General features: G+C 37.6%; 1 protein-coding gene across 9 annotated transcripts in view; it reads right to left on the bottom strand.

Moving 5' to 3' along the window:
• Positions 1-27,514, bottom strand: part of tp53bp1 (tumor protein p53 binding protein, 1) — a 29,394-nt gene that overhangs the window by 673 nt on the left and 1,207 nt on the right. Inside the window, exons 1-29 of one of the 9 annotated variants that reach the window (XR_013203693.1) lie at positions 26,829-26,984; positions 25,300-25,505; positions 25,132-25,210; positions 24,965-25,046; positions 24,791-24,852; positions 24,213-24,326; positions 24,071-24,125; positions 23,600-23,769; positions 23,375-23,498; positions 23,070-23,158; positions 22,793-22,989; positions 20,640-21,927; positions 20,419-20,535; positions 20,070-20,270; positions 17,086-17,152; positions 16,764-16,847; positions 13,615-13,906; positions 13,462-13,521; positions 13,128-13,277; positions 10,752-10,972; positions 10,333-10,479; positions 9,668-10,056; positions 7,514-7,705; positions 6,834-7,016; positions 6,443-6,571; positions 6,074-6,256; positions 4,013-4,107; positions 3,734-3,930; positions 914-1,050 (exon numbers count right to left, since the gene is read on the bottom strand). Coding sequence is in view for 8 of the 9 variants with exons in the window: in XM_077229434.1 (XP_077085549.1) it covers positions 914-1,050; positions 3,734-3,930; positions 4,013-4,107; positions 6,074-6,256; positions 6,834-7,016; positions 7,514-7,705; positions 9,668-10,056; positions 10,333-10,479; positions 10,752-10,972; positions 13,128-13,277; positions 13,462-13,521; positions 13,615-13,906; positions 16,764-16,847; positions 17,086-17,152; positions 20,070-20,270; positions 20,419-20,535; positions 20,640-21,927; positions 22,793-22,989; positions 23,070-23,158; positions 23,375-23,498; positions 23,600-23,769; positions 24,071-24,125; positions 24,213-24,326; positions 24,791-24,852; positions 24,965-25,046; positions 25,132-25,210; positions 25,300-25,479 (5,155 nt within the window). In the remaining variant the exon portion in view is untranslated. The other 8 variants (XM_077229434.1, XM_077229438.1, XM_077229435.1 and 5 more) reach the window with 8 other exon arrangements.

Genomic DNA, 27,514 nt, shown 5'->3' on the forward strand with positions numbered 1-27,514 from the left:
ATTAGTATTTGTTTTAAATTACAGTTTAGTTTTAGTTAGTTTCAGTAATGATTTGTTAGTTTTAGTTTAGTTTTTATTTTGTGAACACATTTCTATTTAGTTTTCTATTTTATTTTCAGTTTTAGTAACTATAGTTTAGCAGAGTTAACAATTCCACTTTCCATGATTATTCTTTTATGGTTATTTCTATGATTAATCCTTTCAAATATTATTCTTGCATTGATCCATTTATGCTTTTTGTCTATTGCATCTTTTAATATAATTTACTCATATTCATGTGTTTTATTCAGACCAGACATTTAGTTTACTTCTACTCTGACAAATATTACTTGTGGGCTAGACATGCTATTTGTTTTTCTCCGTTTTCTGCTCATTGTGGTCTCCTGTCTAATATGTGTGGTATCTTCTTAAGTTTCACATAAGATTGTTATCTTACCTGGAATTAAGGTACAGTATTTGCATTATTTCTCACAAAAACGGATTTATTTTTGCTAATTATTATTTTCTTGCAGTTAGTTTTTCAGTAACTGTTGTTAGTTTTGTTTACTTTTAGTTTTTCATTTGTGTTGAAATTGCTATTTTATTTAAGTTTACAAAAATGTTTTTTTGACCAATAGATTTAGTCCTAGTTTCAGTTTTGGTTTACGAAAATAACCTTGTCCTGAACCACTATGATACGCCTATAGTAAGTGTTTTTATCCGGACAATTTTAGACCTGGCGGGACGTCAAATGCTGCGGAGTAACCCAGTACCTGTGTGACTCGTCATATACATGAACAGAAAAGTAGCTCCAGCTACAATGTTCTTCCACAAGACACATGCAGTTTTGTTTATTAACCACAAGAGTGCCAAAAGTTACATAGTGTACCTTAAAGCTACATCTCCATTTTGAACTAAAGGTACTGTTACCCACCAGAAATGTCTTCATTTTCTTTATGGTGATGAACTTTTGCTGCACCACCCATGGAGAGCAAAGAGGTCCACAAATCCACACGATCTTCTGATATCAGCATCACCTTCAGTGCTTTAAAAGGGTTCGCACGAGGATGCCTGAGGACAGGGAACACAAGAAAACACTTAAATCACAAAAGAAAATTCAAGCACCTAAGGCTTTAAGTCAGCCAGCAAAAAAATTGAATTAAAAAAATAATAATTTGTTTGTAGTCTGATAAAAAAAAAAAATATCTGGATTTTACAAACACAATCTGAATCAAGTCAATATGTGATAAAACAAATGAATGTGCCTTACTAACTCAAAGCAAAATATCACAAAACATACATATAAAAGTACAATAGATAAAAGAAAAACAAAATCCCTATAAGTGAATTTAAAAGATTTTTAAAGCTTTTAATTATATTTTGAGTTTTTAATAATTAAGAGTTGTGGTTTAAAATGTAATGTATATAAGTTATAACACCATTTTTCAATAAAGCGTTTCAGTCTGAATTATTTAGGCCATGACAGTTTAGTCATACACAAGGGCAGTATTGTCTACAGCTGTGTAGGAATTAACTTAAGCCCCTTTCACACAGAGATTCCGGAAAATACACGGATGAAGTGACCCGGGATTTGACCCGTGTTCGTTTGATTTTGGTTCATTCGCACTTCGCCATTCGCCAGTGATTTTCCGGAATCAGAAAGTGCGTTCACACACAACCCGTAAAAATCCCGTAAAGACACGTGACATCAATGTGACATGTAATGTCTCAGCAGCGTCTATAGTTTGCTTATGAGCTTCGATTTCTCTCTCTCGAGAAACCACACTTGTGCATTTTTTTCTCTGATTCGATCATAAACTAGCGCATTACGTACCGTTTCACTAGCCTGCTTTCACTTCACTTCAGCGTCATCATTACGACACGGCATTGATTGCGGCTTTTGTTCACACAGCGCGCGTTCCGGTGTTGTGCCGAATTTCGACCCCCTGCCAAATTATTACCCCCCTCGTTGAAGTCAGTACCTGATTGCCTAATCCTAACCCCTCCCCCACAACTAATCCTAAACCTACCAATGCTAGGGGGGTAGTAATTTGACGGGGGTCAAAATTCGGCACAACACCGGGACTGATCCCGGCAATGTTACTAGGTCCCCACCCGGCATCAATCCCGGGTCGTGTTTGCGTTCACACAGAAGCCGTTCTGGCAATTTCCCAGGATCAACACGCTGTGTGAAAGGGGCTTTATTTACATTAATTAATGGTGACAGTAAATCCATGAGCAGTTCAAAAACATTAAGGAGGAATGTGTGTGTGTAGGGTTGAGCAAATATGGGCAGAACTCTTCACTGCCCTAGTACTTCAAAAAGCTTTTTAAAAGGTATACATGTGAATTAAATGTGGCACAATGGCCTTCATCATCACAGTATGCTAACGCCTTTCTAGTGCAAGGGATTTCATCAATATGCTGATTGAGGACTGTTGGGACACTCCAGGCACAGGACGGTTCTGTCGGGAGAGACAGTAATTTGCACCTCAATGACACGTCTGTACCATTTGCTTCACAGAACATATGCTTTCAACTACATACTGTTTATTTACTAGTGTGTTCTAATATGTAACTATGCCATGTTTGGTCTCATCAAGCTTATAAACTGGTGAACTTAATAGAGATATTAAAGTATCCTAACGTACAATCTAGGTACTATTGGTTAAACATGCATTTGAGGAGAATATGTTAATGTTCTTCTCCCCCTCGTGATCACCACCCATTTACCTCATCTTTTGGTTTTCTGTCGGATGTGTTTGGTGTTGGTATTCCACTCATGTTTAACAATGCTTTGCTCAGGGTATAAGAAGTATACTGGTAACTGTTGATCTTGGAGAAAGGCTTTAACCCCGCCACTCCCGCACACCGGTGCGTAACCTCATACTCTGAGAAAGGCTTTTTCGGCCTCGTTCGCCAAACCATACATTATTTGTTACAACTAAGTTTTCTATACTGTATGTTGTTCCATTCTACTGTCTGTATGTTTAAACATGTAACTTAATAAATAGGCTTTGAGAATCTTTCCTTTTATTACTGATGATGTTGAAAGCTAAAGTGATTATAACTTTTGTTATCTAAACGTTCAGGTTAAATCCTACGTTCTAAGAAAGACCTTTACCTTTAAAGAAAAAGAGGTTAAAGAATAACAACAACTTTAATGGAGTCAGATAAATATTTGAATTATACACGTCATCCTTCAACAGCCTTTTGTTCCAATTATTGGTTCAAAATATCAGTGTAAGCTTCCAGCCTTACATGTGAAATACAGTACTGACTTGGTTCAGTTTTAAGAAATTTCTGGTTTTCCGTGCTCTTTTTACAATCAGTTACTCTCTCAGGTGTCTTGGCATTATTCTCTTACTGGTACACAAATCCTTGAATAGTCTCACGCCATCTTATCTCTGGATCTCCTGACTGAGTATCAAAGAACGCTGAAATACACTAGTTAAAGGCTAGAATAGTTCTGAGGTCCAGATTAAAACAAAGAGGAGATGGTGCATTTGCTGTAGCTCCCAAACTTTGGAATAGCTTGCCTAGTTATATCAGAGCCGCTACTACAGTTATGAGTTTAAAATCACACCTTAAAAAATCTGTTTATTGGCTTTTAACAAATGACTAACAGTTTATTTGATTTATTGCTGTCAGTATCGTATAGTTATGTAAAGCACATTGGTCAACATGTCTTTGTTTAATTGTGCTATATAAATAAAGTGACTGACTGTCTCATCCCAACAAGACAAGCTCTTACCACTCCACAATGCATCCCTCTGGCCCCAGACCAGCAGGAAGTAGGTAGTTCCTGTAGTTGAGCAGCTTTTTCTCCTGGCAGCAGTCCCTCACCCATATCTGAGACACACAGGGAACTCCACCTGCCACACACAGCAGGTACTTCCTAGTCCGACAGTGCTGGTCAGCAATCAGCAGGCTCTGATAGGCTGCTTTACACTGAAAATGCAGAAAACACACGTACATAAAACATGCAGCTCTTGCAGGAGAGAGAGGAGTTGTTTGAAATATATGAGCTCACCTGTTCTTCATTAAAATCAAGCAGGATCATTCCTCCTCCCGCCTCCAGCTGTCTCACTGTATAGAGCTTGTTATATGCGGCTCTCAGCACACAGTCTAACAAGAGACAAACTACATCAGTCCGATACAAAACAAAAGGTTCTGAACTATATATATAAGGTACGAGATGCTGTGGTGTATTGTGAATAAGCTAGGCTGAAGGGTGTTGGTAGGCACGACACAAAGCTGTGATTTATTCACAATACACACTAGCCTCGAGTATATAAGCTTTTATAAAACGGTGACCACACAATACAAATATTAGAGACAAAAAATATGTATCAATGCAACTTTCATGTAGTAAAATTCCTAAAAACCTTTCTTCTGCTGGAAAAAAAATTGCCAGCAACAGAAGTTACATTATTATGCCATTACATGGTGGCAAAGACTGTCTTTATGAGTGAGTCAGTCAGTAGAGAAGAATTTTCTATCGAAAGGACTGAAACTTGTTGTGAACACGGAGGAGCAAGACGCAACTGACAAATGCTTTGACTAGTGCTGTCAGTCAGGGCACAGGAAAACCCATTAACTGTTAACAGGAAAAGATATCGCATTGGACATTCAAACTAGTTTTTATTAAGAACATATGACTGACCTGAATCTAAATGCAGGCAATACACTCGCTCATTCAATCTCTCTCTCACAATATTCTTCTCTACAAAATACAGTAAGCTTCAATAAACAATTTCAATGAGAACAAACGTTTACGTTGTGTTATGAGTGTTTTGTAGTGATACAGAGAACCGTTGGGTAAAGTGGACATAGCTGTGTTTTATCGTGAATAAAACACAGCTATTGACCAATCAAAATCAAGGACTGAACTGACACACTAACATTTGAACGTCTTCTCCAGTCGTGTCATATTATCCTCCAGAAATCATTCTAATATGCTGATTTGGTGCTCAAGAAACATTTGTTATAATGCTTAATACTTTTGTGGAAACCGTGATGTATATATTTTTTTTCAGGATTCTTTGATGAATAGAAAGTTCAAAAGAGCAGCATTTATTTGAAATAGAAATCTTTTGTAACATTATACATGTATTTACACTTTTGATCAATTTATCCTCGCTGATTAAAAGTATAAATGTCTTTCCAAAAAAGAACATCTTTTTTGACCTCAAGCTTTAGAATGGTAGTATATAATTGTACTATAAATTCTAATTAAAAATAACCAAGCCATTTTTTCCCCACATTCCATAATACATAATAAACAGCATTGCCTTCAAATTATTAGAAAATTAGCTAGGTTTACATGGACACGTATTGTTCAGAATGATTTCATCGATGAATCCGAACATAGTGTTTACATGAACGCTAAATAAAATGATCAGGTTGATGTGTGCGTTTGTCACAAGCTTCAAATCGGATTGAATCTTTTGACATGCTTTGACACTGCACGAATACAGAGTTTCACGCTGTTGCCACGTCATCCTTTTCTGTTTTTAAAAGCAGAATTATTATTATTAATATTTTAATAATAGCACATTAAGCTCTGTGCCATGATGCTTATATCCATCAAACAGATACCCCTTCCTGTGGCCCAATCAAGGCATCTTACAAGATGAGTCCGAAGCAAGGAATGCTGGGACGACATTCTTCTGCAGCACTTCAAGTAGAATTGTAGACTTGTAGACATTTATGACACTACATTTAACCACAACAACAGCTCGTTCCGTGCGTCATACGTCATAACGGCATTTCTACGTCATTGTACGCAGTACTTTCCAGTTTCGGTTTCCAATCCGATCAAGTGTTTACATGTCCTATCGAAGCAGATTAGAAAAGGTTTAAAACCAACCCTTTACAATGCAAATGAAATTTGGCCAATTCATTTCCGATTGACGTGGTTATTCCGACTGTGCTACTAGTCCGATTACAATCGGATTATTAGGATTCATGTAAACGCAGCTACTACTTCATGCTGTATGATGCTTCATTTTATATCACCAGCTAAATAACAGAGCCTTATAAAAAAATGAACGCTCAACACATGCAGTCTTTATTTGTTCTAACCCCTCACCTTCATCGCTGGTCTGGTGGTCGGAGTCTCTGTCGCTTTCAGAGGATGCTGTCAGCATGAAGACAAATCCCATGAAGAGAGAGGAGTTTTCAGGCAGAGGTCCATGTGTCGCCACCAGGTCATTGGGGTCAGGGGGCAGGTCTGCGCCACTCCCAGATGTGTTACAAGCAGCAAGACGCTGCCCTGTTGAAGTAAAACAAAAACACAAAATTGAAAACACTACTTTGAAGCTGACTGTTGAGACTCGGTGTTTAACAAAGAGCCCATAAAGGATAATGAACTGTGAGGAATTAAAAACAAACACCACTCCCATCTACCCTGTTGAGTGCTCACTAACACAAAAGTAAAAATACATCTTATGCCACATACCAGTTGCTGTTTAGAGCTGGAGATCTGCACTCCATTAAACATCAAAAGCAGTATTTGATCACATCTTCATGTGGTTTATCAGACGTTTTATATTGTAAAAGCAGACGGTTACATTCAAGAACGAGAACACTGAGGAAAAAGGCACTCATTTGGTTTTTCATTTGGTTGTTCATTTTCATAAGTTTGAGTTCATATAAAAATACATTTACAGATTATGTAAAACATAATTTATAGACATCAAAATTAATAAAATGTTGCTAAAACCCATTACAGTAAAAGACCAAATTAGGCAATAAAATCAGGCACATAGTAAAACAGTCTGCTAAAATGGAGCAAATGCTTTTCTCCATATTGTTGAATTAATAAAGTCTGTCTGCAAGGGGCATCGTACCCACTCTAGCCCCTCCCCCCCTGCGTCCTCTCTTCGCAGGAGTCCTTTCGTCCTCTGTGCCACTGATGAGCTTTCGTTTCCCAGAAGGCCCTGGGTTTCTCGGGCTGTTGCTGGAGCTGCGGGTAGGTGTCCCTGCTCCACTTGAGTTCATTCTGCGTCTCCGCTTTCCTTCTACCAGGTTATCTGAGGACATAATGACACTGTAACGCCAAATGTAAAAAAACTGGTGCTGAGTGTGCTACAAAGAGATTAGTCAAAGTTTGGCTATGGATGAGTTAGTAAATTGCAAGAATTTCATTATATGGTGACACTTTACAATAAGGTTCATTAGTTAACATTAGTTAATGTATAAACTAACAATGAGCAAAACATAAGTTACAGTATTTATAAATCTTTGTTAATGTTTGTTAATAAAAACACACCTGTTCATGATTTGTCCATGTTAGTTCACAGTGCATTAACTAATGTTAACAAATAAAACCTTTGATTTTAATAACGTATTAGTAAATGTTGAAATTAATATTAACTAAGATTAATAAATGCTGAAGAAGTATTGTTCAATTTTAGGTCATGTTAACTAAGGTAGGTAACTAATGTTAACTAATGAACCTTATTGTAAAGTGTTACCCATTATATTATCTTAGATGTATGTGTCCAGAACAGTCCAACTGAAGACTCACCCAGGCTGATATCAGATGCCATGGTCTGGGGTGTAGATGGTTCGTAGGGCCCCAGTCCATACTGCTCCCTCAGGCGGCTGCCTTGCTCCATGCTGAGAATCACAGATGTTCTGCTGTACCATTTACTCTGACCATCTTTCTCCACACAGTAAAGGAACTCAGAGTCTTGAGTCTTATGACCCTTCACCAAACCTGATCACCAGAGACACAGAAAAGCACAGAAAAATAAAGATTAGTAAGTAGAGGTTTTGAATCTTCACTTGCCACACGATTACGAATCAGAGCGCAACGATTTGATTTTAAAGCGATTCTCGATGCATCAAAATGCATCTTTTCCTTCATATTGTTTATTATTTTATATTTTGTATTAATAATAATTATTATTCAAATAATCACAATATTATAGTATATTATTTAGTATGAATATATTATAATAGTTATTTTTGTTATTTTATCTTTGTTTAAAAACACAATATAAGAAATAAACTAATGCAATTACCAGTGCTTTCCAGTGCATACGCATTCAAGTAAGAAATAAAACAGAATTTTAATATTCAAATAAAAAAGTCAATGCATAGTCTTTTGTGTATTAATTATAGATAAATGTATTATTATTAAAGCTACAGTTATTCGGTCAAGAGCAGTGAGTGATTCCCTCTTTTCTTTTGTTTGATTAACATTAAATGACAGACAGATGCAGGTTTATTATATTAAGACCTAATGTACGGATCTAATAAAATGTTACACATAGGTAATGTTCAAGACTGATATTTTTTGAAGAATTTTACATGCATCTGAACTTTCAAGAGCAATACGCCGCTAAAGAGAACTGAATTCGGGATTGCATGCTGTTTGAGAGAGGTGTCTTTCTGTGCGTGGCAGTTTAGAGATCTTTTCGTTGGCTCATTGCGCTTAATAACTCTGTTTAACATTAAGCATGTCTCACACTTTATTTACAATAAAACAATGCATTAATATGTATGATTTGACTATTTAATTACATTTTTTAAAAATGTATTCTTTTGTTTTTATGCATCGATGCAGAATCATTCAAATCAGCATCGCAATACATCGTAAAAACAGTGATAAACCTATAAATAAGCATTTCTTTCCACTAATTTTATTTTGTTTAAATTCTAGGTAATCATATTATAACCATTTTTATTATTATTTCTGCATTTTGACACAAAATAACTAAATTATCATTACAACATAACAGTAAAAACATAATATGCCTTATGGATGTTTTCCATAGACAAAGATAGAGACAAAAATAGATAGAACAACAGGTAGACAGATATAAAGATTGACAAAGATACATAAACAAAGACAGATACAATGGCAGACAGACGGCCAAAGACACAACAAAGATAAGACGGCAGGTAAACAAAGATAAAGATAGATAGAATGACAGACAGGCAAAGATTGACACAAAAATACATAAAACGACAGGCAGACAGAGACAAAGATAAATAAAACAACAGGAAGAAAGATAGACAGATACAAAGATAGAATGACAGACAAAGACAGAGGGACAGACAGGTAGGCAAAGATATAGAGCCTAAGACTGACAAAGATATTTAACGGCAGACAAACAAAAATAAGGATAGATAGCATAACAGACAGACATAAACATATTTAGACAAAGAAAGATAGATAGAGACAGACAGACATAAAGATAGAGGGGCATAGATGAAAAGAAAGAAAGATAGATGGCCAAAGATAGACAAAAATAGATACATTGGCAGGAAGACAAGATAGAAAGACAGATAGTCAGAGAGATATGTAGACAACATGAGAAGAGCTGTCCAATCAACTGTTAGTATGCAAGTCTATTGCTGACATCCCAGTTCCAAGCGAAGGAGAGACATTTTTAATGTCAATTAAACAAGACAAAGAAAAAAATAATAATCACCCTCTGCTATTGACTAAATAACTTTTGTGACTATAGATTAAATATAGATTAATCTATATTTAATTTATACAGTGAAGACTATGCAGTGTTATTTTACATTTGATTACTTTATTCAAATATTGTACGTGAAAACTACTGTTATTAGTTGACCTGTGACCTGTGAAAAACCTGAAAATATAGTTTATGAATACATAATGGTATAAATGTAATGGTTCATAATAATTTTTTGTCCTGCTTACCGATATTGAAGTACTCCTCTTCTGTCAAGGCAGTGACCTCCGTCTCCAGAGGAATGGGGTCGCAGAGCAAGATGTCCTTTCCTTGTACTTCACACTCCTGGTTGTCATCGAATAGAAGGCGGAAATGGTTCTCTCCCAGGTCTCGAGTGATACTCCCAGAATAGAAATAAGAGTTGGATGACCACTTGGCCAGCACACGCAACCCAACAAAACTGCTGGACCCAGTGCTGTTGTCCGGGGAGGTGGTGTTGAGAGAATCAGAGTGGCTCGTAGCACTGGGCTCTACTGGGCTGCCCGGCGCTTGAGCATGTCTTTGGGCAAAGGCCTCCTCTTCTGAGGATGATGCACCCTGGCCATGGGCACCACCTCTCTGCCCTGTCCTGCCACCTCTGAGAGTCAGTATTAGCAGGGGATGGAGAGAGCAATAAAAAGAGAAAATTGTGACACCACGAGCATCACAACATCCGTTAAATATGTAAACTAGCAGAGTGCATGTCCACGATCCACAAAGGAAGAGCTAAGTTAATACTACTATCTGAGACATTTGGGAGGAAAAAAAGAGCAAGAGTCATGCAAGATGATTTAAAAGAGTGGTTTTATGTATTGGCTAACTGTTGGTACAAACAGTGTCTTGGACCCTGGCAGCCTACCCAGGAGCACCTCACCTGGACAGCGGGCCGCGGGAAGGAGGCCTTCCTCGCCGGGCACGGCCACGGGGGCTCAGCTGGGTGGTGACCCGAGACCCCCGTGCATCCGTCACCTCTGACCCCACCACCACAGTGTGGGTCCTCGGCTGCTGCCGCCCGCCCCACCTGGGGTTCAAACACACACAAGGAGAGGATGCGCTCAGCTGAAACGCCCTCAACCAAATGTGTATGGGAGCAGCAGCCATGAGGCGGTACTAAAATCATACCGTGTCTGTCTAATAACAAGAAGGTGTGAACATGCTTGAAGGAAACATTCTGACAATCACATGCATGCAAGAAATTCTACGCAACTATTGCCCTACAAGTGGGACCGTTTCTGAGACTGGTGTTAACCGCAGAGTGTTAGTAACGGAAACGGAAACAGAACAATTTCTTACCGGCCAGATTTGGCCCCTCGGCTAGCGGGCATGAGGAAATCTGGCATTCTGATGGGGCCCATGCCCCCGCTGCTTATCCCACTGGAGCTGTGGTGTGATGGGGCCTTTGAGGAGAGTGAACTGACATCAGCCAGGTCTCCTGATGTCATTGAGCTTCCTGTGCGGGATGGGGAGATGTCATTATCTATGACGCAGCGGTCCACCACGGGTTCCTCTGACTCCTTGGAGAAAACATACAGTAGAGGTTTTTTTTAACAGCTTAATCTGTCCTTAAAACCTTTGTCAATGTTTTTTTGAAATGCAAGTCATTCATTGGACTGAGAACCAATCATTGAAGGTGCATTCAGTAATATTTTTTTTCAATTCTCCAATGTTTGATCATGTTTGTCACATGACTATATCAGTAGCTTCCTAAAAGCAGATTCATTTTACATGCAGCTGTGGCCGGAGTCACGAAACATTCTAAAGAATAAAATTCTTCTTAACTGCTATTTTCTTCTTATTTTCAAACGTAAGAATTAGAGCTGCATGATTAATCATTAAAAAATTGCAATCTCGATTGAAATACCCAAGAATATTTCAAAAATACTGATTCATTTTAAAACATTTTAAACAGACAGCTGCAATTAACATTCTCTCAGAACCTCTAGTAAATTACATGTTACTTTGTTGAGTTGTCTGTTCGGAATCTTGGGAGAATCGTGATCTCTGTTAAAGCAAAAAAATTGAGCTTCTGAATTTATCCAGAATCGTGCAGGTCTATTAAAAATTAAGTTACAAATATTTTGTATTCCCAAAACATTTCTTAAGAATAAACTATTAGCCATTATAAACTAATCTTTTTTAGAAAGATTGTTCTAAAGACAAAACTTAATAAGATTTGGAATTCCTGAATAGAATAAGAACGTTCATAACAATGATTGTAAATAACATCTTATAATTAGGGTAACATCCAACTTGTATTTGAACCAACCGAATAATTTAAACATTTTCCTTTTGGGATTCAAGACAAAGCATTACAACATAAAACTAGCTACATATATATTACTCTTACCAGGGATGTGCACGAGTACTTTGAATTGACACCAAGGATCGCAAACAATGGGTCTCATTTACTAAGCATGTGTACGCACAAATTTGTGCGCGAAATGTGCATACGAAAGAAAAGAAAAATCAGGAAAAAAATAAAAATTTAAGAAGAAAAAAATCACGATTCACAAAAAATTTCTAATAAAATGTATTAAAAATCAATGAAAAAATATAGGAACAACTGAAACCACATGTAAGGAAAAAGCACTGACTCTAGACGGCCTTATAATCGTGTTAAGAAGTGATTTTTCATCCTAACAATGACTATAATTATATTGAAGTATGTTGCATAAGTTGAATTATATAATCCATATATAAAATTATTAAATAATGATGTATTCATCTTAAATACATTTCATCATATACAGTTAAAGAGAAAGAAACGTTGCATCTTTATAAAAGGTGTTTATTGTGAGAACTGGTGGGATTGGCACACTTGGCATTGCTCGAGGATCTGGCGAAAGCACGTCTGCAAACAGCGGCAAGTTTGATGAGAGTGACGAAAGGCTGTAAGGAAAGCGTGTGCTGAAAGCCCTATATGGAGATGTTTTGGGCGGTTTATGCAAATGATTAACTTGCGGTCGCTCATTTAGAATATACTCCAAATTTACTAACATCAGAACAATGTTAAGAACAAATTCATGTGCGTACGAACATGTTGTGAATTAGGCGGAGATTTTTCGTGAGAAGTTCTCCTGCGAGTAAAAATACGAAATAATCCACATAATTATTAGTGAGAGACCTAATGATTGGTCATGATTATGCGTGATGTGACTTTTTACTGAATTCAAAAATTTTTGACAGCATTTAGCACATAGAGTGCAAATACAAAGGATGCCTTTACTCTAGGTAGCACACACAAAGATACAGGACGCATTCACTCAATGAACACAACAGACCACTACATCTTGAGAAAGGCTCTTTTAAAATAACGAATTCTAATACAAGGCACATTAAAAAACATAACAGGAAGCGCTGGACTCCCATCAAGCAGGAAATAGTTTATACTTATCGCTATTATGGTACAAAAAAAATATTTCTTAAGAAAATATTTGAGAACCTGAAAAGAATTGTACTTAGGAACATTATTATGAACCTCTTACGAGTATTTATATGAATCTGGTCGCCTCATGGATGCTGTCATGTTGAGATCACATGACCCGCCAAATACTGCCCAGTAACCTCTCAATTATAAGAAACTATTGCTCATGGAATAAATGAATCATGCCTGAACCAAAATAATTTTCTCTACTTCCGTTCAGTTTTAACCAAGGCAATGCATCTTACTTGGGTAACCTTGCGGTCAACTTCTCTGCCATCTTCATAGTAGACATCTGTAATGGTGCGAGTGACCGTTGTTCGAACTTCCTGGATGGTGCGAACATGTCTGCGCGATGAGGGACCTGACTGGGTTCTGGTGGGTGTGCTTGGTTCCCCCTGTAAGAGTGAGATCAAATTTGAAGATACATCTAAAAAGCTACATCATTATTTAATAATTTAATATTTAATAATACTAGATTTCTTAGAAGCTATGACAATGTGCAGGATTGTTTTTTTCCCCCTTTGTAAAGCCTAACATGTTTACAAAAAAACATTATAACCATTTAGTCAAGACTTTTACCCTTCCCGACAGGTTATGTGGTCCAGACAGATCAAAACTAGTTTGCTGAGACACGGCTTTCTGACAAACCAAAAGAGACAAAGGAGAAAAATATAACATATGGCACGTGCTTTATCATTAAATTTATCCTACAATAACTAACCACTTTCTTACTTTGCTGGGTGGGCTTGTAGTCGAGCTAATATCCACACTAGTTTGCTGTGACACGGCTCTCAGTCGGACCGGTGTTCGAGGTTTGTCAGAAGTGCTGAGGACCTCTTGTTCCCTAGCAGGCGAGGACAGAGCACTGACCAGAGGTTCAGAGTTTGCTCCCGTACCACCAGGATGCAGAGATACAGCTCCAGTGACTCGGCCGGAGGTTCTGCTGTCCGCTGTCTCTTTAGGGCAGTTGGGAGACAGTCCTGAGTCATTAGTGTTGGTGGGACTGAACAGTTGGCTTGGTTGCCTGTTGGAGAAGTGGAAAGAAAAACAAGTGAAGGCCAAAGTAAATTTGTTTAGTACAGTGGAAATGACTTTAATCATTTTAATGTTTCACTAGCGATAGACAAGAACAAAATATTGACTTATAAGCGACTTGCACAATAATATGGCTGCCCAAAAAAACACGATTGCAATTTTTTAAAGTTGAGAATCTCTCTCTCTCTCTAAAGGCAGGAACACACAGAGCCGACGGCAACGAACTAGCGCTGATGAAAGCCGACTGTATTGTCGCCTCGCGTCGGGGTAAAAAGCTGTACTTGAACACACCGAGAAAACTACTGCCGACTGTTAGCTAGAATGCGCGTTCTGCGCCTGCGTGTGAATGAGAAAACTGTCTATTTCTGCAGATATATTAATCTATATTCGACATTCAAAAAGAGAAACCGACGCTGCAGGCTGCAGATAAGGTTAAACAAACCATAAACAAAGCTGTGCATGCTTACCGTTTTGAATATCAATCCTGTTAAACACTTTCTTTATTCCACTCCACTCATGTTAATATTTAAATATCTGCCAAGGAAACTCATGTAAGATGACGTAACATAACAGCAGCCTTCTATCTGTACCGTTTTGACTTCTTTGCTCTCTGTTTTGCTATTATTCTCGTACACTGACTCGTTCACTAAGCTGAACAGCCAATCAGAGTTCTCTCTCTCAGCGACGGCCCGGCGCCGATTCAACATGTCGAATCGGCTTTTACAAAGCCGACGAGGTAATTTCAGCCGATGGTGCGGAACACACTGAGAAAACTTAGTCAGCCAATGCAGAAAACTGCCAGACGGCCGACCGTCGGCTTGGTGTGTTCCTGCCTTAATATTAATTCACATAAATGCTATCATTCATCAATTCAAATACATGTAATCGTATGAACTACTTTATATCCGTCTGATTCTGATGAAAATAACAGTCATTATTACCCTTCCGGACAAATATTGCACAACAAACATCAATAACAGCTTTAAGTTTTCAATGCTGGCAAATGACCATCGTCGAGCAGTTCTTTGCCTCCACGTCGTGCATTAAAATAATTTAATCCACAGCTAGCCGTGGATTATCCCTTACTTAATTAAATCGCCGCCTCTGCAATTAAAAGGCAGTATCATGATTTCCGTTTTATTTCAAATAACGTAATGATAATGTTCAAATCAACTGATGGTTTCTTAACAAGAATCTAAGATCACCAGATGAACACCTTAAGGAACACAGGCCAAAGACAAAGGACAAAACAAAACAAAAAGCATCCCAACCTTGAGCAGTGGAAATGGGTCATGCTCGGTTGTACGGCTCTAAACAACCCTGACCAGGCAGGAGTGCCACTATCAAACCTACTTTAAGTTCCTAAAGATATCCAACACCAGGGGAAATTATTTATAACCTCAACAAAAAAGATTTCAAGGTCAGTTGTGCCAAAGACTATTCCTATGCAGAGTCTAGAGACTTGAGAAAGGGCTTTATGCTTACACTGTTTAGGAGCACAAACACCCCTCCAACAGCAGCACTGATCTCCTTATGAACATCTGATCAATAAATATACTGTATATTGATCATTTTCATTAGTAAACATTATAAAATGCTTAACATATAATACTTGGTAGTTTAGCTTCCTAATGAATATAAGCAACAGTACGACTGAATGTTTTGGCTGAAACAGGGATGACAAATATGCAGAGAAAAAAAAAGGGAGAAATAGGGGAGAACATTTTATTATGATTTACTGTCCATTTTAGCATGAGGCCACAAGGACTCTACATTATACAGCTCAATATTACTATACTAATAATTGATTACTATTATTATTCTGTTTTATTTGAATAAAGTATACACATTAAACAAATTAATAAAATATATTACTATAATACTACTGTAAAATAAATTTACTGTTTAATATTTATATACAGAATTATTATTTTACAGAGGAACAGTAAAATTAAAATACAAGTATTCATGGCTGTCTTTTTTCTTCTTCTTATGTTTAATCATCAAACATTTTGAGTCTGATACTGCCATCCCTGTTTTACATTTGAGTCTGATACTGTTTTGCTACTCCTGTTTTAAGGCCGCTCTTAGCTTTGCTGTTCTTATTTGTGTTGTGTTGTTATGCAGGTATTATTTTCTTTTAATTCTGCTGTTCTGTAAAGCACTTTGGTCAGCCAGTGGCTGTGTAAAATGTGCTATATAAATAAACGAACTTGAACTAAACCACCGGCTTTGAATTTTAGAGGAGAACCTCAGATAGACATTATAGCTTCTCTACTGTTGACAACAGATTTTTAAACGATTTCATTGCATTGCAAGCATTATCTGCAAACTGAAAACACAAGCTCATGAGCTGCTTGTGTGTAAAAGAGCCCAGCGTGGCGCTTCACCCATTATATTTTTGACAACACAGAAGGCGTGGTTCTCATTTCATTCCCTGTGACTCCTCGCACACCCCCACTCTCAATTTAAAATGATCTATTTTACAATATGTATTGATGCACTACGCATTAAATTCACACTGAGTATCACAACATTATAATTAACAGGGCTTTCTACACTGCACATTAGGGATTCATAACTACAGCAATATTCTGATAGAAGAACATGTTTTGATCAGTGGTCAGATGTCACACGCACAGTGCATCAAAATAATTTTTTGCATTCGCACACAATCATTTTCAGTCACAAATGCTCATTGTAAAGCTTTGTGAAAGCATATAATTCAAAATACCTGGCAAACCAGCATGACACTACTTTGTACTGCATAAACAACTTTTATCTCTAATGAACAGCACGAGGAGATTTAAAAGTGACATTATTCTTATTTCAGAGTAGTGCAGTACCTGAGGGGAGGATCACTGGACTCCACCTGATCCTCTACCTGGACCTGCCTGTGGGCCTCCCGAACACGACTAAACACAGAAGGACTAAACGACAGAAAGAGAAAGAAAACATATGTCCCACATCATGAACAACAATGAACACTAAAATCTGCAGTTTTATCCAGTATTTTAATTAAATGAAGCCTAGTGTCGAGGCATTTTAAGGATCTGCACTGCAAATTTGTTAAAACGAGTAAGTCGGTGAATCAGTAGCTGTGAGTGACAGCCGGAAAAAGAATACATTCCACTGATAAGCTTCTGCATAGCAACCACTGCAGGTTACCTGGTTACAGCCATGGCAACAGTGGTAGCCTTGGAGACAAATCCTTCCTCATCTGTTAATGGTGGTTCTGGGGAAGCATTAAAATCAAGCCTAATGGGTTAAGCTGTAGACCACTTTTAAGCTGTAGAGTATTTACTGACATTATACTACATCAAAAATACCTTAGAATTAATCCATTACATCTGAACAGTATATAACCATGATTTAAATAATAAAAACAAAAGCATAATTCAAAAAAAGATAAAAATGTTCTTTTCATGTAATATATTGTATATATAATTAAAAATATAATACAATAATAAATTAAATACAAATAAAAGATGATATATTATAATAAAATAGAGTTTATCTGTTATTAATTACATATTTGTTTTAATTTTTTAAAACGTTATATAATGTTCAGATGTAATTAATTAATTATGTTTTAAATAACAGAAACCAAAATATATCATTAAATATATACACAAATGATATTTATTTATGTTTTGTCTTATTATATTTTATATTGTTATGTTATAAAATAAGCCATTAAAAAGATCAAATATATATATATATACATAATGAAATATAATACAAATATAAAACAATAGAATTAAAATTCATAATTATAATTAAATAATGATAATAATGTGCTTTTGGTGTGAGAATTAGAGGTGTGCACTACTGACAAAAAAATGATATCGTGTCGGTACCTTGGCAGGTGTAGGACTGCCGTGGACAGCTGAATCTTAAAGTTTTTGGGTCTCATTCATGAAACACGAGCAGAACGAATTGTGTAAATCGTGTGTAAAGTGGTTCTGGCGTAATTTTTCAGATTCATTAAAATGTTCGTATTTTCCAAATGTTAGTTTGTACGAAAGAAATCTACACATGCTCCCAGCCAAACGTAAATAGTGCGCTTAACATCCGAACGTTTTGCTCATTAATAAGGCTGCATTTTAATTCACCTTAATCTGGTACATATTTACACAGCATTTTCAAAAAAATATTATATATAGTAAATACATAGCCTAAGGTTTTTCTTTTTACTTTTATTATTTGAGCCAGTAATAGCATCTACAAACGGAATACTGTAATCAAATAATGAATTGCATTCAATAGGGCTGGGCAAACTAATAGCCCCTTAATTGTTACGGAAATAGTTTCCTATAAAATGGCCAAAATCAGGCATAACAAGAAACATTTATGACGGCTGATATAGCGCTGCGCAAAAGGCGTATTTTCAGAGAAAATTACAATTTCTGCATCTGAGAAATTTTTCTTTTTCATTCGCTTTTGAGAAGACATGTTGAAATCATTTGTTTTGTATCATAATATGATGCCCATATATAGTTGTCAGTCGGATTTAATGGGCGGGATTTATAGTAATTGAGAATGAGCGTGCACGCGCATCCCATTTACGACTGTTTGGAATTCATTAACACACACACACACATTTCACTATCACATCTGACGGTTACGAAGTATTTGTGAATCAGGAGAAGAGTTTTCGGAAAGATCTTACGCACAAATCACTCACATATTAACTCTTATATTTACGAATGTTTCATGAATGAGACCCTTTGTTTGTAAAGTTTGTGGTGGTTAGTGCGCAGCAGTGACAGAAATGATATTTTCCATTCTACTTCATCCAAAGTTTTAAATTGATTTTTACCTTTTATGGGCTTTTTTTTAACCGAATTAAATGTAAGCATCATATTTTGTGTCAAATTCTTACATTTAATCAATAAATTCAATTAGAATAATAAAGAGTCCTACTACTACTACTACTAATAATAATAATAAAACACAAAAGGGGTGTTGTTACCAATCAAATGAAATAAGTATCACCAAAATTCATCTTTGCAATGCAGAGGAAACACAGAAGCTACATCTGAAGTGACATTTATATGCATTTACACAGACTGTTTAATGCAGCTCAGAGGGGACATGAATGCTTTTAACCTGCAGTTACAAATACCTAAATAATGTTTTGAGGTTTTAAACATAAAACGTTGAATATTGATATTTTTAAATGAATTGTAATGATTTGTAAAAAATGAAGATACTTTAAATGTGAAATTAAAACCACCAGTAGGTCGCAGGCAGCAAGTCACTGTTAATGACTTCAACTATAGCTGCACGATTAATGTTAAAAGGTGAACACTCATTCATTGATATTGGCTCCACTGACGCTTGTGACGTGAAACAGGCTTTAAACCAAAGACAGGCAACGCAAAACAGGCCTATGGCTTTGTTTGGAACTATTTCCGATGTCGAAATAGAGCAAAAACAGGCAATATTGTGTCTAAACTGAGTCACTAAATTTTGACCTATTGTTTATTGAACTGTTGTATAAAATCAATATAACATGTGTGATCATGCTGATATTTGGAGAAGAAATGTGCACTCTTTGTGTGATATTAACTATATTAAAGACAACAGAAAATAGTGCAATGGAATGCAAAAACCTGTAAAGTACTACTACTGTATGTTTGATAATTCATGTCTGCATGATGGTGACAGGCTGAAAGTTGCTGTTATTATCTGTTTTTACAAAACATTTGCTGTAATAATAGCCAAAGACTGGTGTTATTTATTGCTATTCCTTTTTGGCTAGGAAATATTTAGCTTTTTTTTCCCACTATATAGGATATGTTTAAGATAAGTTTGTACAATATTTGCCTTCATATTTCATGCATATTTTCTGCAAAGTTATAACAAATAAGTCATTTGTTTTACATTTACACCATGTTGATCACTTCAGGTGTGGTGCACTTGGAATAGAAAATTTAACCAGATCGTTAATAAACAGAATGTTACTTGAATCATATTGTAGTTACGTTTTTAAGTCGACTAGCTAAACATTAAAATAGCTGAAATTGTGAATCGGTTAACCGTTCGGAAAAAAAATCAAGATTTAATTTTTTTGCCATATCCCCTAGCCCTAGTGAAAATGTCAATGTGTCTTGATATAAAATATAACAACAAAAAATGGCTTTTACTTTGCAGGCTGAAGTGTTCTGATCCCGAGCTGCCCTCCTCCACCGGGGTCACCAGTTTCATCCTGAGACTCAGTTTCCCATCTTGCTCCACTACAGCTGGCTCTTCAACCTCTCTGCTCTCCTCTACCGAAATCTCACTGGCTGCCATGGTCGTCTCCCTGGTAACGTCTGCCTCTGACGGCTCTGAGAACGAGGTCATCTCTGCAAAACATCAAAAGGGCATGAAGAAAACGAAAACACAACAAGAACACAGAAGTTAAGAGGGAGGGGTGTGCAGCATCAGCTCAGCATACTGATGTTTAAACACATCTATCCAAATGTTATGCAACGAAAAGAAGGGGACACCCACCAATAGGAGTGCTGTGCCTCGGTGTCTTTTTCAGCTGACTGATCTGTGGAGGAGTTGCACTCACTGCCGGGCGGATCAGCTCACCCTCTTTGGGCAATGTAAAGTGAAATGGAAGCTCTGGACAGGAAAGGAAGGAAAAGAAAACAGCTAGTTGGATTTACAGAGGACAGGTTACATAATCAGCAGGGAGAATAGATCATTTGTTTGCAGCTCAATCCCACCTCCGGAGCTGTCGCTCAGACTTTTGTTGGAGGCATTATCAGAGTTCACTTTGTGCTGTCCTGAATCACTGGGCTTTGTGCTCTGGGACTTCGTTCTCTCAAGCTGTAAAGGTGAAACCTCAGTAGATCCCAATGGCTGAGACCCTGAGATCTTTGCCGCGGCCTCACGTTTGTCCTGCACGGAGCCTCTCACAGGCTGCGAGGAGCTTGTGAATGGCTGTGACCTCCCAACCTTTACTTTCTCCTGAGAGACCCTCTGGCTCTCTTCAAGCACTATGACGCTGAAGGATTCATCTTTGCTGGAGGAGTGCTGATCTCTGCTGGGTACACACTGGGACGTCTCCTTCTCCTTCTCCCCATTCTCCTCCTCCATGGGTTCTGGAGAAAGCACCTCACTCTGAGACAAAGCCAGGTTGATTCCAGTGTCATCACCCTTCACAGTCTTCTGGATCTCACCTTCATCCATCTGCTCCTCCTCTCCAACATTTCTAACACTATCTGTAGTAACACTGTGACTGTGTGTCATGGGTTGACTGAGTCTCTTGCTTTGACTAGCATGTTCTTTTTCATTCTCTGTGTTTTTTTGGGACGACACAGTCAAGACTGACTGAGACTGTTGGGGGACAGAAACAGGGGTTGCAGGTCTATCAGCTGATGGTGAGACTTGAGAAGAGCCAGCGGCTGTGGTTTTACTTGTCTGCCGTGAATTAGGGGTGTCTGAAACACAATCTGCACCGACAGAAAGCTGGGACGGAGTTGCACCTGGAGTAGCACTTATAGTCTGGTTCCCTACATTAACAGCCTGCGAGAGCTTTTGAGAGGGGTTACAGTCTTCTGTTTTTTCAGGTAAAGCACTTGTACTTTTTGAGTGAGGCGCCTTGGAAAGACTTTGAGAATTTGATGTTTTACCGGGATCAGAGTCCATACCATTCTTGCTTGCAGTTTGGGAAAGGTGTTTAGGGCCTGAGTTACTCTTGTCAGCATCAACAGTTCCTTCCTCTCCCTCAATTTGTGTGGCTTGGCTATCCTCCTCCACAACAAACAACTGTGTCTTCTGTGTAAAACTGTGGTTTTCACTGTCGAGTTCTAACTGAAAGCACCCGGTACCCTCAGAGGGTTGTGCAAAGCTGCTTGAAGACTTTTTTAGCTGCTCCGCTGGGCCGCTCTGCTTGGGCAACGCTGACTCGGTTGCGGATCGGCTGTTTTGGTGAGACAATTTCCTCTTTGAGCTCTCAGTCCCTTGACTATTGTTTCCAGGCTCAAGACTTGGAGTGGAAATAAACACGTCCTACATTGAGAAAACATGGAAAGTATATTGTAAACAAAAGAATGTGCAAGAGATATTTAATTGAAACTTCACAGACTAAACACAAAGTTAAAGGGGAACTTGGCAACTATTTAAAATAAATACATGTAGAAATCATTTGGATTGTTTAATAACCTGTTCTGGTGAGAATGGTGACTTTCACCGCTCCCCCCAACGTTCCCAGGCGGAAAACCAACCATGCAACATGGGGACTAACATCCCGGTAAGTTGGAAATAGGAAGTCTCATGAGAAGCGAGAATGAGCGAGAAACACAAACTGCTTTACGGCAATTCGACATAAACACACACACGCCCCTCTCAATGTGTATGATGTATTACCCACCTCGGTAGACATAGCTCCACACGATAAAGTTGGCAGGCTCCGATAGTAACAAATGCACATGAGCATCGGTAGAAAGGGCGAGGAGGGTGCCCCAAGTGAGTTTTTTAACGACAGTGTTGTAAAATATACGCCCCACAGCTGTGGGGGAGCTCGTTGAGAAAACACGCGATAACAAAAGTGAAAATCAGCAAAGAAATAGCTAGAGTTGCCAAGTTCCCCTTTAAGCTGCGGTCATATTAATAAAATTTCTGTAAAATAGGTCCATTGTCTACTGTGAAAAGCACAGATGTGTAAAGCACAGCTCACACAGAAGAAACTTTCAAATCAACCAGCTGTTGGTCAACCTGGCGAATCCGTTGTGAAAACTGTGTGGGGGAAACTTTCGCCCTCACTGCGAAATTCCCAATTGTGTGAATTCCTACTGAAATTTAACCGCAAAAGTACAAAAGTAGCCAAAGAACAGTCAGTGCGACCGCACCTTTAGTCTGAATAATTGATGCTTACATGTGAGAATTCAGGCTGACTGGGGACAGAGAGGCTTTTCTCCAAAACAAATCCAGGTGTATTCTGGGACACTGGAGTGGAGGCAGTGGGTTGTGGTTTGGGGCAAGGGTCCATGTCCATCGGCTCCTCTCTGCCTTGTGGCTGGTCATCAGGGGGGGCTGAAGTGTCCATCGGGGATTCAGCAGCTTCATTATCATCTAAATGGAATAATTTAGCAATACATTTAAAAAAAACATTTACATCACATAAACCTAATCTGTTTGTGAAAAACACTTACTTTGCTCTTTTTCTGTGGGTGAATTTGGGACAATGTAAGGCGTTTGGCTTAAATGGTCCTGAGTGGCAGCCACAAAGTCAACAGATTGCCTAAAAATATTAAGGAAAATGGGCAATTACTAAATACCATAATTAACTTTTTTTCACTGTACATACAGAAAAGTGAGATTATGTAGCATATATGCTATATCAGACATTAGAATATCATGTCATTAATCAATTCTCTTTAAATAGCACAGATTCGTAATTTTACCCTCCAACCAAAAGATGTTTTATCAATAAATCATGCTAAGATTAACCACTTACTGTGAAAGACTCTCCTGTACGAGTGTGCCCTGTCCAGATAGATGAAGCAAGCGAAGGCTATGTGCAGGTGTGGATGTTGGAAAGTGTTCTTTGAAGGTCTCTGAAACGCTGTCTGCCTTGGTGCCTGTTATAGTGAACACGATTCAACAATAAACAAAACAAATACCTTAATTAAGCAAGAACACATAATGAAAACAGAAAATGGAATGATTTGAGTCTACACACCATTTCTCTCCTTTTCAAACATGTCATCCTGAGAGGAGACAAGCACATCTTCTTTATCTTCTTCATCTTCTTGACTGTCAGGTAATTGAGAGTGTAATATAGCCTGAATACTGAGCTTTCTGCTTTCCCCGTCCCGAGGCTTCGAAGGACAGCTTGAACTGACCTCTGACCTACAATATCATCAAGAAAATTAGAAAATGTCAAACTGAAAAAAAAACAGGCTAAGTTATCATTGGTTAGAACAGCACAATCATGGGGGGAGGGGATCCCTTGATATTTCCCAGACTGCTTATAACTTTCCCAGACTTACTGAAAACTAATTTAAAGCCTCTGATTCAGCAATGCATTAATGCGCACAACAAACAAGTGTTGATACTTTTCACAATTAGTTAATCACGGAAGCCATAATCATAATCTTGCTTGTTTTCGATTAATTGTGCAGCAGTACTGCTTTTGAAAATAAACTCTTGCCCTGCAGAATTTCCATCCTGATTGGATGATGTCCTTTCTGAACTCTTCAATCCACCTGACAAAGAAAATTAAAAGAACCCATTAAAAAAAAACTTGACTAATGGGCAGCAGATCAAGTGGTTGCAGCAAAATTTAAACATACATTGGCTGGCTGGCTTCTGACCATCTTTTTGACTAGCAGGAGCCCCATCCCGCTCATCTTCCTCAAAGACACCCTGGCTCTCCGACAGCTCCAAAAGACCAAACTGAGACATCTCTGTGATCAGATCAACACAATCATTAATTTATTCTGCCAAGCATTTTATTAGTAAAGCAATCTTTTGGAAGGCAGCATACTCTGACGTTAATGGCCATGGAGATACTAACCTGAAACATGCTAAAACTAAAACTATTAAAATAAAGTAATTGAAATAAAATATAAATATTAGATAAAAAACATAACTTTAAAAAATGAAAGTGACAAATGTTGCCCTGGTCCCAAACTGTAAGAAGTTAAAGTACTAAAATTACTAAAACTATAACTGAAATGAAAATAAATTAAAGCTAAATAGAAATATTTAAAAAACTAATAAAAATGACAAATGCACATAAAAATTACTAGAACTTCAACTATAATTAAAGTAAAAACTGAGTATATAAAAATAAACTAATAAACAAATATAATAGTATACAAATAATACTAAAATAACACTGGCATGCATACATTGTTTGACATCTTACCATGTGCCTCTGTACAGTGTGTGGTGGAGTTCGCCTCAGACTCCATGTGGTCTGTAACACTTCTGCATGAACAATTATAAACACAGATAGCAGATAAAACAAAAATTTAAGATTTTTAGTTAAATGGAATATTTCCCTCTGCTCTGGAAATGTAAAAGCTTCATATTTTAGTACCTTTTTGAAATAGGAAGATAGCAAACTTCAAAAACTTGACTATGCTCTGTAGCTGCTGGACCCAGGTTAGACCGCAAATTGTCTGAAACAAATCAAAAACCCTTTGTCAGTATGTGTTGTAAACAAATAATAATTGAACTTTTTGGTCCATGAAGTAATAAACTTACCCAGGTGGGCTGTATTGTCACTCTTATCAATTGGACTGTCAGTTTGTAAATGACTTTTAGTAGGGGAGGAAATCAGCTCCTGCAAAGACATGGTGACTCACTATCAACTTTCAGAGTTTTTATGAAAAATAATAAACTTAGATCACACTATTGCCTGTGATGTCTCACCAGCACTGGGCTTTGTGAAGTGGGCTGCAGGTTAGAGAGGCGACGGGCGAGCAGGGCACAGTAGCTGGTGTCAGGATCGTCCTCCAAGGCCACACTGTCAGGCTGGGAGTCCTCTACTATGAGGCAGGGGTTTTCTGTCTGAGGGAAACTTGAATCAAGATCACTCTCACCAGGATCCATAAGGATGGGACAGGGTTAGCAGATGTCTATATACACAGAGATTAAAGAGGAGGGTTAGAACATAGAGATGACTTCAAATTAAGCTGACTGAAATAAGTAAATATGACCTCCTAATTTAAATTAGATGGGGTCATGTGTTTGTCAGGGGTGTTTGTTTGTATTTTAACTTCATAAATTACTATTATAGTTATTAATAGAAGCAACTCAACTTTTAGCAAGAGAAAAGTTGGTAATGTGTTTCTTAAAGGGATAGTTCACCCAAAAATGAATGTTTCGTTATCATTTACAAGGTTGTTCCAAATCTATTTCCAAATCAGTTTCTTTGTTCTGTTGAACACAAAAGAAGATATTTTGAAGAATGGTGGAAACCAGACAGTGGCCATTGACTTCCGTAGTATTTTTTTTCATATTATGCAAGTCAATAGCTACCGTCAACTGTCTGGTTACCAACATTCTTCAAAAAATCGTATTTTGTGTTCAACAGAACAAAGAAACTCATACAGGTTTGGAACAACATGAGGGTGCGTAAATGATGACAGAATTTTAATTTTTGGGTGAACTATTTTGTGAAATTATTTTTGAAGTTTCAAATACTTTAAAAAACAAAGACAGAAAATATGCTCCTCTTTGTCAAAATATTTAGTAATTTAGTGCTCTCCTGACTTTGTTTTGTTCATGAATCAGTTTCATTTCAAATCTTACTGGGTTTTTTTTTTCTAATTGTGTCTGGTCACGTGATGTAAACATGGCGGCGCCCATAAGGGGGCGAGTCGCTCCACGTAGAATAAAAAAGCTTTACTTTAGAAATGTGTGCATGGAGTCACCCCATGAGAGTGTACGGTATTTTGATGACATTTCCAAAGTATTGTTTATTTCTATCTGTAAAACATGATAGCAAATAGCAAAAACAAGATTAGTTTGCACATTTAAGGTGTTTTGGGTGTTTAATGTAGAGTTCTTCCGTGTGTCTTAGACCCTTACCAGGGAATTTTGCAAAACAAACAATTTAATTTATAGAAATTAAGATCTATAAATGAAAATTTAATCGCGAGATTTCCTGCCTGCATGGGCACGAAACGTTGTGTAAAAGTAAGTCGATGCAAACAATTTCAAGAGTAAAATCAATGCAAAACTACAACTACTTACTAAAGGAACGCCAGAAAATGCACAAACGATTTACTAAAATTAAATCGACACATATGTGGATTAATTACACAGCGTTTCTCCCATGAAAAGCCTTTCCACAGCTTTTTAATGGAGATATACGAAACTAGCATGCATTGCAGCTATAGCCTGAAAAGAAATCAGCCCTTCCTGTAAAACATAGCGGAAGAAAATTGTGATCTTACTGGCTGGATCCCTGGTAGGTGTTAATCCATCTCAGCGAACGCGTATAACATTTTACAGGGCATGCATACAGAACTTCTGTATACTTTCACCATGACTTTCACACAGCCTAACCTCGAAGGGTTTTCCTTCGCGGCAAAAACCCTGCAGGAATACTCGCCGTTGATTGGTTACAAAAGTTCTTGTCTCAACCGAACGGCTAGAATACCTGTTTTGATTGGCTGAGAGAGAAGCTTGAGGCGGGGTTTTGTAGTCTGACTACAAATAAGAAGAAGCTGGAATTGCGCAGATGTTTAGAGGCCTCGTGCTCGTGGGCTTTATTTTACCAATGCCCAGCTGCAAAGTCCCTAAGTTAAGAAAAACTTGCTTATACCTGTAAGAGTATTATTAAGGGGTTTCTTAATTTAAGGGGCTTGTTGCAACTTGCACCAGTCATTTATCCGACCGACATTGATACATCGCAAGACAATACATCAAACATGCCAACTAAAACCAGTCCCATTACCACACAAATATCAACATATGACGTACAAGAACTTAATCGGTAGCTATGATATTTAGCTAAACATATTTTAACAATAATAAGCTAGTATTTGCTAGTGGTTTTATTCAATTCACAAGTTGATGAATTGCGTCATTATTGTTTGATCCGAGACATCAGCTTTAAGCTGATATTATTATTATTACA

This window comes from Siphateles boraxobius, unplaced genomic scaffold (assembly GCF_051911475.1).
Source record: "Siphateles boraxobius isolate OS27281-9 unplaced genomic scaffold, OSU_SipBor_1 130, whole genome shotgun sequence".
In the NCBI taxonomy this organism is placed as follows: domain Eukaryota; kingdom Metazoa; phylum Chordata; class Actinopteri; order Cypriniformes; family Leuciscidae; genus Siphateles; species Siphateles boraxobius.